At 45.8% G+C, this 13,651-nt stretch overlaps 1 protein-coding gene across 1 annotated transcript; it reads left to right on the forward strand.

Moving 5' to 3' along the window:
- The first annotated feature begins 6,704 nt into the window (after window positions 1-6,704).
- On the forward strand, window positions 6,705-8,440 carry LOC130876328 (whey acidic protein-like). The gene is made up of 6 exons (XM_057772857.1): window positions 6,705-6,792; window positions 7,214-7,348; window positions 7,672-7,833; window positions 8,033-8,095; window positions 8,235-8,298; window positions 8,401-8,440. The coding sequence occupies exons 1-6, from the start codon at window positions 6,705-6,707 to the stop codon at window positions 8,438-8,440; spliced, it is 552 nt and encodes a 183-aa protein (XP_057628840.1).
- The last annotated feature ends 5,211 nt before the right edge of the window (window positions 8,441-13,651 follow it).

The following is a 13,651-nucleotide window of genomic DNA, read 5'->3' on the forward strand; positions in this document are numbered from 1 at the left end:
GTCTAGACAGAAACTAAACAGAGAAATAATGGAGCTAACAGATTTTATAAGTCAAATGGACCTAGCATATATCTACAGAACATTCACCCAAACACAAAAGAATACACCTTCTTCTCAACCTCATAGAACACTCTCCAAAAACGACCACATACTCAGTCACAAAGCAAGTCTCAACAGATACAAGAAAACTGAAACAATACCCTGTATCCTATCAGACGACCACAGATTAAAGCTGCATAAAACAACAGCAAAACAACAGAAAGCCTGCAAATTCGTGGAAACTCTCTACTGAGAGTCACTACTGGGTCAGGGCACAAATAAATAAATAAATTAAAGACTTCCTAGAATTCAATAAAAATGAGTGTGCAACATACACAAACCTATGGGACACAATGAAAGCAGTGGTAAGAGCAAAGTTCATAGCACTGAGCGCCTTCATAGAGAAACTGCAGAGATCCCTTACTTGCAACTTAACAGCTCACCTGAAAGCTCTAGAACAAAAACAAGTAATCACACCCAAGAGGAGTAGACAACAGGAAATAATCAGATTGAGGGCTAAAATCAATAAAACAGAAACAAAGAATACACTACAAATAAACAATGAAACAAAGGGTTGGGTCTTTAAGAAAATCAACAAGATAGACAAACCCTAACTAAAAGGCAGGAAAAATATCCAAATTAACAAAATCAGAAACAAAAGGGGGGACATAACAACAGACACTGAGGAAATACAAAGAATCATTAGGTCATACTTCAAAAATGTGTACTCTACAAAATTGGAAAATCTAAAAGAAATGAACAAATGCCTTGATAGATACCACTTACCAAGTTTAAATCAAGGTCAGATAAATAATTTAAATAGACCAATAGCCCTTAAGGAAATTGAAGCACTCATTGAAAGTCTCCCAAACAAAGAAACAAAAAAAGCCCAGGGACAGATGGTTTCAGCGCAAAATTCTACCAAACTTTCAAACAAGAGCTAAACTAATACTCTTCAAATTATTCCACCAAAGAGAAACAAAAGAAAAAATGTCATATTCTTTCTATGAGGCCACAGACATCCTGATACCCAAACCACACAAAGACCCAACAAAGAAAGAGAATTACAGACCAATTTCCTCCTGACCATTGATATAAAAATACCCAATAAAATACTCCCAAATCAAATCCAAGTACACATCAAAAAGATCATTGGCCATGATCAAGTACGTTTCATCCCAGAGATGAAGGGATGATTCAACATACAAAAATCTGTCAATGTAATCCACCATATAAAGAAACCAAAAGAAAAAAAGAACACATGATCATTTCCTTAGAGGCTGAAAAAGCCTTTCACAAAATCCAACACCCCTTCAAGATAAAAGTCTAGGAGAGATCAGGGATACAAGGGACACACCTAAACATAATAAAAGCAATATACAGCAAGCGAGTTGCCAACATCAAATTAAATGGAAAGAAACTCAAAGCAATTCCACAAAAATCAGGAACAAGACAAGGCTGTCCACTCTCTCCATATCTCTTCAACATAGTTCTTGAAATTCTAACTATAGCAATAAGACAACTAAAGGAAATCAAGGGAATTAAAGTTGGAAATGAAGAAGTCAAAGTACCATTATTCGTAGATGATATGATAGTATACACAAGTGACCCCAAAAATTCTACCAGGGAACTCCTACACTTTCAGTGAAGTGTCTAGATGCAAGTTTAACTAAAAAAATCACTAGCCCTCCTATATACAAATGACAAATGGGCTGAGGAAGAAATAGGGAAACAACACCCTTCACAATAGCCACAAATAATATAAAATATCTTGGGATAACTCTAGCCAAGCAAGCAGGAGACCTGTGTGATAAAAACGTCAAGTCTTTGAAGAAGATATCAGGAGATGGAAAGATTTCCCATGCTTGTGGATCAGTAGGATTAACATAGTAAAAACGGTCATCTTACCGAAAGCAATCTACAGATTCAACACAACCCCCATCAAAATTCAACACAATTCTTTACAGACCTTGAAAAAACAATATTCAACTTCATGTGGAAAAGCAAAAAACTCAGAATAGTTCAAAATAATCCTGTACAATAAAAGAACTTCTGAAGGTATCACCATCCCAGATTTCAAACTCTACTATAGCTCTGTAGTAATAAAAACTGCATGGTATTGGCATAAAAACATGACATTACAGAGATGGATTGATGCAATTGAATCAAAGACCCACACATAAATCCACACACCTATGAACATCTGATTTTTTTATAAAGAAGCCAGAAATATGCAATAGAAAAAAGAAAGCATCTTCAACAATTGGTGCTGGTCTAACTGGATATCAGCACGTAGAAGAATGCAAATAGATCCATATCTATCACCCTGCACAAAACTCAAGTCCAAGTGAATCAAAGACCTCAACATAAAACCAGATACCCTGAATCTATTTGATAGATGAAAAAGTGGGAAATAGCCTTGAACGCATTGGCATGGGAGACAACTTCCTGGACAGAAAACCAACAGTGTCGACACTAAGATCAACAATAAATGGAGTCTCATGAAACTGAACAGCTTCTGAAAGGCAACAGACATGATAAATAAGACAAAACAGCAGCCTACAGAATAGCTCCACATCTGACCAACTCCTCATCTGACAGAGAGATAATATCCACAATATATAAAGAACTCAAGAAACTAGGCATCAACAAACAAAATAATCCAATTTTAAAATGGGGTACAGATCTAAACAGAATTCTCAACAGAGGAATCTCAAATGGCCAAGAAACACTTAAAGAAATGTTCAACATCTTTATTCATCAGAGAAATGCAAATCAAAAGGACTTTGAGATTCCACCTTGCACCTGCCAGAATGGCTAAAAGCAAAAACACAAGTGACAGCTCATGCTGTTGAGGATGTGGAGCAAGGGGAACACCCCACTGCTGGTGGGAGTGCAAACTTGTACAGCCACTTTGGAAATCAACATGACAGCTTCTCAGAAAATTGGGAGTCACTCTACCTCAAGGTCCAGCTATACCACTCCTAGGCATATACCCAAAGGATGTTCCATCCCACCACAGGAACTCTTGCTCAACTATGTTCATAGCAGCTTTATTCATAATAGCCCATAACTAGAAACAGCCTGGAAGCCCCTCAACCGAAGAATGGATAAAGAGAACGTGGTACATTTACACAAGGGAGTATTACTCAGCTGCTAAAAAACAATGGCATCATTAAATTTACAAGCATATGGGTGGAACTTGAAAAGAATCATCCTCTGTGAGGTAACCCAGACCCAGAAAGACAAACACGGTATGTAATCACTTATAAGTGGTTATTGGCTGTAAAGTAAAAGATGATCATGGCTACATCCACAGACCCAGAGAGGCTAAGGAACAAGGAGGGCTTAAGGGGGACACAAGGATCGCTCTGGGAAGGGGAAAGATTTCATGGGTAGACTAGGGGCATGTTGGATCGGGAACAGAAGGGACTAAGTTGGATGGGAGAGTATATACTGGGAAGAATGACGATTTGGGGATGGAGGCATTTCAGAGTCAAGGCGGAAACCTAATGCGAAGGAAACTCCATGGAATCTACAAGAGGAACCCTAGCAAAACTCCTAGTATTAGGGGACACGGAGCCTGAACTGGCCATCTTCTGTAACCAGGCAAGGCCTTGAGTGGAGGGGTTGGGATACCAACCCAGTCACAAAACCTTCGATGTACAGTGTGTCCTGCCTGCAGAGTGTTCTGGAACTGGAGCCTAGCAGAATCCTCATCGAAGAGAACAGAGAGACTTCACCCAGCAACTGATGGGAGCAGATGCAGAGTCCACAGTCACACATTAGGTGGACTTGTAAAGGAGGAGGAGGAAAGATCTGAGGAACCAGAGGGTCGGGGACACCATGAAAACACAGACCACAGAATCAATTGACCTGAACTCATAGGCTTACAGAGATCAGGAAATCTGTAGGGGTCTGACCTAGGTCCTCTGCAGACATGTGTGTGTGTGTGTGTGTGTGTGTGTGTGTGTGTGTGTGTGTAGCTTGGTATCTTGTGGGATCCCTAATAGTGGGAGTAGAAGTGGTCACTGACTTTTTTTGCCTACTTATGGGACCCTTTTCCTCCTACTGGGTTGCCTCATTTAGCCTTGATTTGATTGTATGTGCCTGGTCTTATGGTAACACAGTATGTTTAATTAATGTCTCTGGAAAGCATGCTCTTTCCTGAGGGGAGCAGAGGGCAGGTGATCTGGGGGAGAGGGGAGATGTGGGTGAGAGACTGGAGAGAGGGGGAGGGAAAACTGGTTGGGATGCAGTATATGAGAGGAGACTTTTATTTTTTAAAAAAAAAACTGAACCATATATCCATGTCTGAACATGTCTTGATTATCTTCGAAAAGGATAAGGAACAATCCTCCAGGAATGAAGGCTGGAGTCCAAGGCCAGAGGCAAGGCCACTTCCCGTCTGAGTGGCCCAAATTTCCTCCTGACGTTTCTGTGGCTCTGAAGGAGGATGAGAAGAGATGGAGAGACCTGCACACCCGTACCCACACTCAAATACCCACACTCACACAATACACACACTCACACATACACACACTCACACACATACACACACTCAAGCACACACAGGCACACTCACCTGCACACACTTGTGTACACTCACAACACATGTCAACTGAAGCAGGATCGTGGGGCTGAGGAGCCCCTGGCCTTCTGCAGGCACAGGGTGGGCTGGATCTGGCTGCCAACTCCCTGGTCTCTCTGAAGCTGGAATTCCTTTGCTGCTGTAGCTGGGTGGGAGGAGACCAGGGCTCCACCAGTGGGTGCGGATCATGGAGAGCCCTTGAGTGAAAGGGGTCATACAACGGAGACTCAGGTCACAGTCACTCCTTGCACACAGGATACATATTCAGAGGGGTTCACAGGCCAGTGAGGAGTGAGAAGAAAGGGTTCACACAAGAGTTCCAAGAGGACGAGGACCCAGACACGAACCAGAAGGGGCTGAACTACCTGGAGAAGCATGGGGTAGCAGCAGAATCTCACCATCAGACTTGAGCCTGGGAAGGAAGGCGGGAGCAGAGGACGGGCTCTGAGGCCTATGGGAGCCATCAAGAAAGAGCTGAGAGAGGGGACTTGGGGGCCTACTGGCTTCATAACAGCAACCCCTGCAGTCACCATCTTGAGATTCTCAATGTTCTTCCCTTTGAGCCTGTGCCTGTAAGTAAACAGGACAGTGGTGCCCAGGCAGGAATAACAGCCAGCGTGCCTAGGACAGAGTGCACCAGCCTGGCTCCACGTGTGCAGAGCCCCAGGGAGAACAGATACAGAGAGAACAGAGCTCTGACTCCCAAGGCACAAGGACTTCTGGGAAACTCAAGCAGCCAAGAAACCCTGGCCAGCTCTTTCCTGGTGGCCCTCATTCTGTGCCAGCAGAGGCGGAAGTGGGAACAGGAATAGAAGCAGAGCCGTGAGAGTCTTGACTTAGGCTTGAATAATGCAAGTGTGGCAGTGGTCTGACAGTGACCCAGTTGTGAGGCTGACAGTAGAGAGATGGATGACAATGTGTGTGTGTGTCCGCTGGGGAACACTGGCCCGTACACAGGCCTGCGGCACTGGCACCTGCCACAAGGCCAACAGACCTCAAAAGCATGCTCAGTATAAAAGTCACATTCAACAGGCTGCATCCTTTTGGGTCCCGTGTACGTCATGTGGCCAGAATAGACAAATGCAGAAACAGCGGAGCCATGGCTGCCAAGGCTCAGGGCTCAGGGGACTAGTGCGAGGCTGTTAGTAGGCACAAGCTTTCCTTTGGGGTTGGTAGAAATGACCTGGAATGAGAGGTTGAGGTTACAGTCTTAGAGAGCTTCCCCTGAGACCTTGAGTTCAAAGCTGAGAGGCCACAGGGCACCAGTGACAGACTCTGGCCCGACCAAGGAGTATGGCCTGCACCACGGGCTGGCAGGGACAGCCAGTAAGCACACAGTCACACAGTCACTCTGGGTCGTTACACTTCCCTGCAGGAGAATCAAGGAAATGTCCCAAAAGCAACAGGGCACAGTGCCCAGCAGGACATCCCATCCTGGCCCATGACACACTTGGCACAGTATGGGCCCTTCGGGGAATTGGCCTTCCAATGTGCCCTGCACAGGCAGCTCCTCCTTGATGTCATGATCTCCACTCTCCGCAAAGAGCAAGTGTCTCCTCACTCTGACAGAAAATTTTAGAAAACTCGAGAAAATCACCAGGAGAAGACTAAGTCACCCTGAGATAACCCAACCCCCGAGGCTTGCTCAACACCGCCTGCCTTGTTTCCTGTGTGACTCTGTACGAATCTGGAGCTCAGAATGTCCTTTGTCTGTGAAGGGTTCCAACCCAACCCTTCTAAGTGGCACTTTCCCATTTGTTACAGATGCTATGTCTTCCTTCTCTGCTCCTTGATTTTCTTCATTTTCATAATAAACATGTAATGGCTTTTAAATGGAAAAAATGATCACCCTTACAAAGAACTTTTTAAAAAAACTGTGGCCTCCATTGTGACAGCTGTTCCTGGCAACCTTGGCCTGCTCTGCTTGTGGGTCCAAGAAGGAAGTGTCTTAGGCCCTCTACGGCTACGCCAGCCTGCCCCTCCACCCCCACCCCTCAAGTCTTCCTCCTGTGGGTCCTTTAAATGCACCCCAGGCACTCCGGCTGCTATCAGTCATCTGCCTGCCATTGTCACCATGCGCTGCTTCATCAGCCTCGCTCTCGGCCTGCTGGCCCTGGAAGTGGCCCTCGCTCAGAATCCACGGGAACAAGTCTTCGACTCAGGTAGGCCCCAGCTATTCACCTTACTGCTGGAAGCAGTTTGGAGCGTCCCCCAGACTGATCTCAGCCGTCTCTGCCCAGGGTGATGAAGAGGCAAGGAACAAGGGCTCCCCTTGGGGAGAATCCATGGCTGGCAGGAAATCAGGGCCCTCAGACGGGTTGATGGGTTGATGGGAGTTGCCCTCAGGCCCTGACCACTTCTAGTCAGGTCCTCAATGAGCCTGTGACATGCTTCTTAATGGTCACAGCGGCCTTCATACACTTCTATCCCCCGGGTCACAATTCTGGCAGATCTTTGGCCTTTAAGGCTCTCAGAGACTGAGCTTCTTATAGTTTCTATCCACATCTCCACGTCTCCTTCTGAGAGGCCCTAGAAGTGAGGGTGACAGCTAGACCCTCATTTTTCGCCCTATCTTTTGTGCAGTCCAGGTCATGTGCCCTGAAGCCAGCGCCAGTGAGAACCCAGAGTGTATCAACTGTCGCACCAAAGCAGAGTGTGCCCAGAATGCCTTGTGTTGTCGCAGTTCCTGCAATGCCATTTGCAAGACTCCTGTCAACAGTAAGGCTCTGTCCAGTCCTGGTAGTGGGGAGGGGCCAGCAGGGTCAAGAGTCTGCCTGAAGAGGACACACAGGCCTTTGCAACCACGCACCAGCTCTGTGAGACCCACTCACCTGCCAGAGCCTCCCTGCAACCTCCTGGACAACCTGGGTCCTGAGATCTCTGGGCTACCAAGGGTGTTGCCTAACACCAGGGGAAGGACCTCAGCAAAAAGCCCATCCACAGAATGGGGTCTTTTTAGTCAAGGGGTCAGTAAGGTGGATTCAGCAAAGCTGGGGCATGAAAGGGCTTTGGGTGGTAAGAAAGTGACCATCTCTCCCCAGTTGATGCTCCAAAGGCTGGCCACTGCCCCTGGAATCCAGTCAACCTGATCCCCACTGGCCCATGTCTGGTGAAAGATTCATGTTCCAGGGACAGTGATTGTACTGGCAACAAGAAATGCTGCAAATACGGCTGCGCCATGAAGTGTAAGAGCCCACAAGCAGGTATGTAGCCTTGGGACCCCGGAACCCCATTTCTCCCTAGGCCTCCTCCGCTATCACCTTACCTTCCATCAGACCCAAGAACAGATGCAACGTGAGAACAGCCCCAGGACTAGGTCCCAGAGTAGGAGGAGAATGTCTTGGCCAAACCGCATACAGCATGTTCGGGCTTATAGGTGCTTGATATTGCTACTCACGGTAGGAATGAGTGTCAATGAGCAGGGCCTGGAAAAACAGATGGTTCTGCCACTCAAAGCTAGTCCTGGTGAGTTTATGAGCCAGACTGGACCTTTCACACTTGACCTGAGGGCGCACTGACATGTTCAAAGTTAAGAACATGAGCAAGACATCAGCTCAAATCCAACTGTCCATGTCTACCTGTGACCTGGGTATCCCTCTTATAGGTGAGGGTGTCTCACCCACCTGCCTATTTGGTGATATAAAGAACCGTACACGCTCACCTGCAAAGTAATAAAAGTGCCTTCCCTTCAGGTCCCTGGAATGATGGGTATGACTAGGTTAGAAGCAGCGGTAACCCCCCCCCTTCATCCCCACCCTTTTCTCCTACAGAGCAGCAGCCTGCCCTGGGATCCCTGACTGCCAGGAGTGACCAGTCCTAGCTTGTTCCGCAAGAACCTTCACTCCTGAACCCAGAGAGAATATAATGCCTTCTATCTGCTGCTAATAAAAATCCACTTGGCTCTATGTCTCTTTTGGTCTGTCTGTCTGTCCTGAGATCCTGAAGGAATGACAAAGCAAACCCAGGGCTGCCTTACCCTAGGCTCTCCAGGGTCACCGGTGAGGCAGCCACAGGTGTTCCCACATGAAGAGCTCGTGTGGGAGGGTGGGATACTGAGTCAGGTTTGCTGAGCCACAGCCAAACCCCATCAAGGCTGTGGTACCACAGTGGATCTCAGGACCAGGAAAGGCCTCCTCACCTAGTGCCGGGGTGTGAGAAAGGTCTTCTACATCTGAACCCTTCAAAGGTGTGGCCAATTCCAGCCCTGGGACAAGGCAGAAGCTGAGTCTGCAAGGGACTTCAAGCTGGACAGCAGTATACAATGAACAAGGCATAGTCACTGAGTGTGCAATGAACTAGGCATAGTCACTGAGTGTGCAGGAAAGGGTTGGCCACACACTGACACCACTCCAAGTCAGCGTCGTGTGTCCTACTCAGACACAAGCAGCATAACTCCTAGCTCATGCCACTCCTGACACTGTCAGCCTGGGTTCACATCAGACTCCGTGTGTAAGGGGTTTAATTCCAACTTCAGACAGCAGCTCCAAGTCTAGAGCCTCCCACACTCCTGACTTAGTCACTCCCACTGTCCCTTTGGAAGTGTGTTGGCAGAAGCAGAGATGTTCTAAAGAGACAGTGGCATCCCTCCCTTTGGCTGTTGAGACAATGGATGTCCAGACTGGAATTTCCTCAGGAGTCTTACTCTGGAAGAGGAAAAGAACCATAGCTCTGGTCCAGTCAGAGGAGAAGCCTGCCTCTGGCACTCATTAGTTGCTTTTGCCTTGTTTTTTTGTCAACTAGACCCAAGCCATGGTCATCTAGAAAGAGGGAAGCACATTTGAGATCCCCTCAGATTGGCCTGTAGAAATGGGGCATTTTCCGGGTTAGTAATTGATGTGGGGGACCCAGCTCTCTGTGGGTGGTGACATCCACGGTGGCCCTAAGATGTATAAAAAAAAAAACAGGCTAAACACCTAAGATGAGCAAACCAGTAAGGCCATTCCTCCATGATCTCTGCTTCAATTCCTGCCTTGGATTCCTGCCCTGACTTCCCTTCAAAATGAACTAAAACTGTAAACTGAAATAAGCCCTTTCCTCCCCATGAGCAGTTTTTGATCATGATCTTTATGGCAGCAATACAAACTTCGCAAGAGGAGATTTCACAGAGTGCTGACAACTTCCCACACTGCCTTGCCTTTGGATAAACTGCAACACAGATGATGATGGGCCAGTGGTAGGCAGGATCACATCTTGACAAGGGCTGCTCTTCATTTCAGGACCTCAAAGGTAGACCTGCAGAGTCAGAGGATCTCTTTATTTGTCCCTTTTCCTGGTGTGGCTGCACTGAACAAATCTCCTTTCTCTGGTTCTCACTACTAAATGACTCTTCAGTTGCTGTGCAGGTGACTAAGCCCAAAAACTGTTGTGGTTAATTTTAATTGTCAATTTGACTAGATTTAGAATCAGCATAGAAACAGACCTCTGAGTGTGCTTATTAGGATGTTTCTTAAAAAAAATTTAACAAAGAGAGAAAACTCATCTGAATTGGGGGCAGGGAGACGCCATTCTGGGGACTGAACTACCATACTGAATAAAAAGAAGAAAGTTAAGACTGGGCATGGCGACTCACACCTTTGACCCTAGCACTCAGAAGGCAGAGGCAGGAGGATCTCTGTGAGTTTGAGGCCAAACTGGTCTACATGGTAAGCTCCAGTGCAGCCAGGACTACACACAGAAACCCTGTCTCTAACCCCACCTTCCCCTGCTGTGGGATAATGCTCTTGGACACTATAAAGATTTGTAAATTTCTTTGGGACTGAATGGCTGTGGGACTGGGCAGGACAGAAACTTCTATCTAACCCCCCTCAAAAAGTCCAGCTCACCATCAACATTCATGTTTCTCTGCTTCCTGACTGTAGAAGTAATACAGTGGCAGCAGAAAGGGGCCATGGTTAGCACAAGGTGTTAGAGAGCCAGCTCAGTGGGTAAGAGCACATCCTGTGGAAGTAAAAGGACCTGAGTTTAAATCTCTGGCACTCACATAAAAGCTGTGCATGGCTACACAGTAACATGGCCTGTGACTCCAGCACCAAGGGGGAGACACATGCATTCTGGGAACTTGCTGGCCAGCAGGCCTAGCTAAAGTGGCAAGCCTCAGTTTCAGTAATACTCTGATCAACACTCAACATTCTCTTATGGCCCCCACATTTGCATATACAGGTATGTGCACCCACACACACACAGAGAGAGAGAGAGAGGAAAAAAGCCAGTTACTAGAAAGACTGGAAACCCCTCCCCACCAGAGCAGCATATAACAAAACTGCAGGCTTGAGACAAAGCTGGGGAGATGTCTTGGAGAAAGAAGCACTTATGCAAATGACCTATAAAGGCCAAGCCACTAGGGAACTCACATTTTACATATGGGGCCTGCCCCAGCTTGTTAGCCCACTTCCATTCTCAGGAGTATTTTTCTTTCTCTCTTTTTTATAAACGCTTATTTTACATACTTCTTTTTAAATATTTATTTACTATTTTTATGTTTGTTTACATAAATTTGCATGCACTAGGAGGCCAATTTCCTTGGGGGTACAGGCAGTTGTGAGCTGCCATGTAGGTACTGGAAACCAAATTCCAGTCCTCTGCAAGGGCACTAAGTGCCCTTAACCCCTGAGCCATCTCTCCAAGCTGCTTTTCTTTTTCTCAATAAAACATCTCTGTTTCTATCATAATCTAAGAGTCTCTGGTCCAGTTCCTTGTTCTGGGGCCCAGAAAGCTGGAAATCTCAGCAGGTGCTCCTCTAGACACAGATCCACACCTGTAACAATATGACTAGCTGTGTCTGGCTCCTGCTGCCAACCTTCTCCTCTACAATGGACTGCACCCTCAGAATCTGAGCCAAAATACCCCCTTTTCTTTCTTTCTTTTTTTTGTTTTTGTTCTTACTTTTTATGAAGTACTATATACAAGCAAATATAAAAAGTTATAAAAGCTTTTTTTAAAAAAAACTATCTTTTCTCATTTTATATACCAATCCCAGTTCCCACTCCCTCTCCTCCTCCTGTTCCCTTCCCTCCCCATCCCACACCTCATCCATTCCTCAGAGAAGGTAAGGCTTCTCATGGAGAGTCAACAAAGTTTAGCACATTGCTTTGAGGAAGGACCAAGGCCCTCCCCCCTATAACTAGGCTGATCAAGGTATCCCTCCAGAGAGAATGGGTTCCAAAAAGCCAGTATAAGCAGTAGGGATAAATCCTGGTCTCACTACCAGTGTTCCCGCAGTCTGCCCCAGCCATACAACTGCTACCCACATTCAGAGGGCCTAGTTTGGTCCTATGCTGATTCATTCCCTGTCAGGCAGAGTTGGTGAGCTCCCATTAGCTCAGGTAAGCTGTTTCATTTGGTATCCCCATCATGGTCTTGACCTCTTTGCTCATATCCTCACTCCTCCCACTCTTTGATCAGTCTTTGAGAGCTCCCGGTGGAAAAAAGAAAGCATCTTCAACAAATGGTGCTGGCATAACTAGATGTCAACATGTAGAAGAATGCAAATAGATCCATATATACACCCATGCACAAAATGCAAGTCCATATGGATTAAAGACTTCAATATAAATCCAACCACACTGAACCTTATAGAAGAGAAGGTGGGAAATAGCTTTCAATGAATGGGCACAGGAGACCACTTCCTAAATATAACACCAGTATCACAGACACTGAGAACAATAATAAATAAATGGGACCTCCTGAAACTGAAAAGCTTCTGTAAAGCCAAGGACAGTCAATAAGACCAAAAAAAAAAAATGTATCCTACTGAATGGGAAAAGATCTTCACCAATCCCACATCAGACAGAGGAATGATTTCCAAAATATATAAAGAACTCAAGAAATTAGACGTCAAAATACCAAATAATCCAATTAAAAAATGGGGTACAGATCTAAACAGAGAATTCTCAACAAAAGAATCTCAAATGGCCGGAAGACACTTAAGGAAATGTTCAACATCCTTAGCCATCAGGGAAATGCAAATCAAAACAATTCTGAGATACCATCTCACACCTGTCAGAATGGCTAAGATCAAAAACACCAATGACAGCTGATGTTGGAGAAAATGCGGAGTAAGAGGAACACTCCTCCATTGCTAGTGGGAATGCAAACTTGTGCAACCACTCTGGAAATCAGTATGGCGTTTTCTCGGAAAATTGGGAAGCAACCTACCTCAAGACCAAGCAATACTACTCTTGGGCATATACCCAAAGGATGCTCAATCATACTACAAGGACATTTGTTCAAGTATGTAATAGCCAGAACCTGGAAACAACCTAGATACCCCTCAATCGAAGAATGGATAAAGAAAATGTGGTACATTTACACAATGGAGTACTATTCAGGGGTAAAAAAAAAAATGACATCTTGAAATTTGCAAGCAAATGAATGAAACTAGAAAAAAACAACATCCTGAGTGAGGCAACTCAGCCCCAGAAAGATGAACATGGGATGTACTCACTCATAAGTGGACACTAGCTGTAAAGCAAAGGATAGAAAGCCTATAGTCTATGGCCCCAGAGAAACTAAGTAACAAGGAGAACCCTTAGAGAAACATATAGATACATACCCCTGGGAAGAGGAAATAGACAAGATCTCCTGAGAAAATTGGACCTTGGGGGTGGAGGGAGAAGGGGGGCAGCTGAGGAGGAGGAAAGAAGGAAAGTAGGGAGGAGAACTTGAGGGACCGGGATAGTTGAGATGGGGGAAGGACAGAGATGGAGAGCAATGAAATATCTTGGTGAAGGAGCCATTATGGGGCTATCAGGAAACCTGGCACTAGAGAAATTCCCAGGAATCCACAAGGACCTAAGCTAAGGCCCTAAGCAATAGTGGAGAGGGGGCTCAAACTTGCCTTGCCCTATAGTCAGATTGATAAGTATCTTAAATGTCACCATAGAGCCTTCATCCAGCAACTGATGGAAGCAAAGGCAGAGACCTACATCAGTGCACTGGGCTGAGCCTCACCTTTTTCTCAAAGCTCTACTCTCCACCAGAAGGTTGCCTGTCATGGTGGCTGACCTGCATCTGCAGCTGTAT

Source organism: Chionomys nivalis, chromosome 6, assembly GCF_950005125.1.
Source record: "Chionomys nivalis chromosome 6, mChiNiv1.1, whole genome shotgun sequence".
NCBI lineage: Eukaryota > Metazoa > Chordata > Mammalia > Rodentia > Cricetidae > Chionomys > Chionomys nivalis.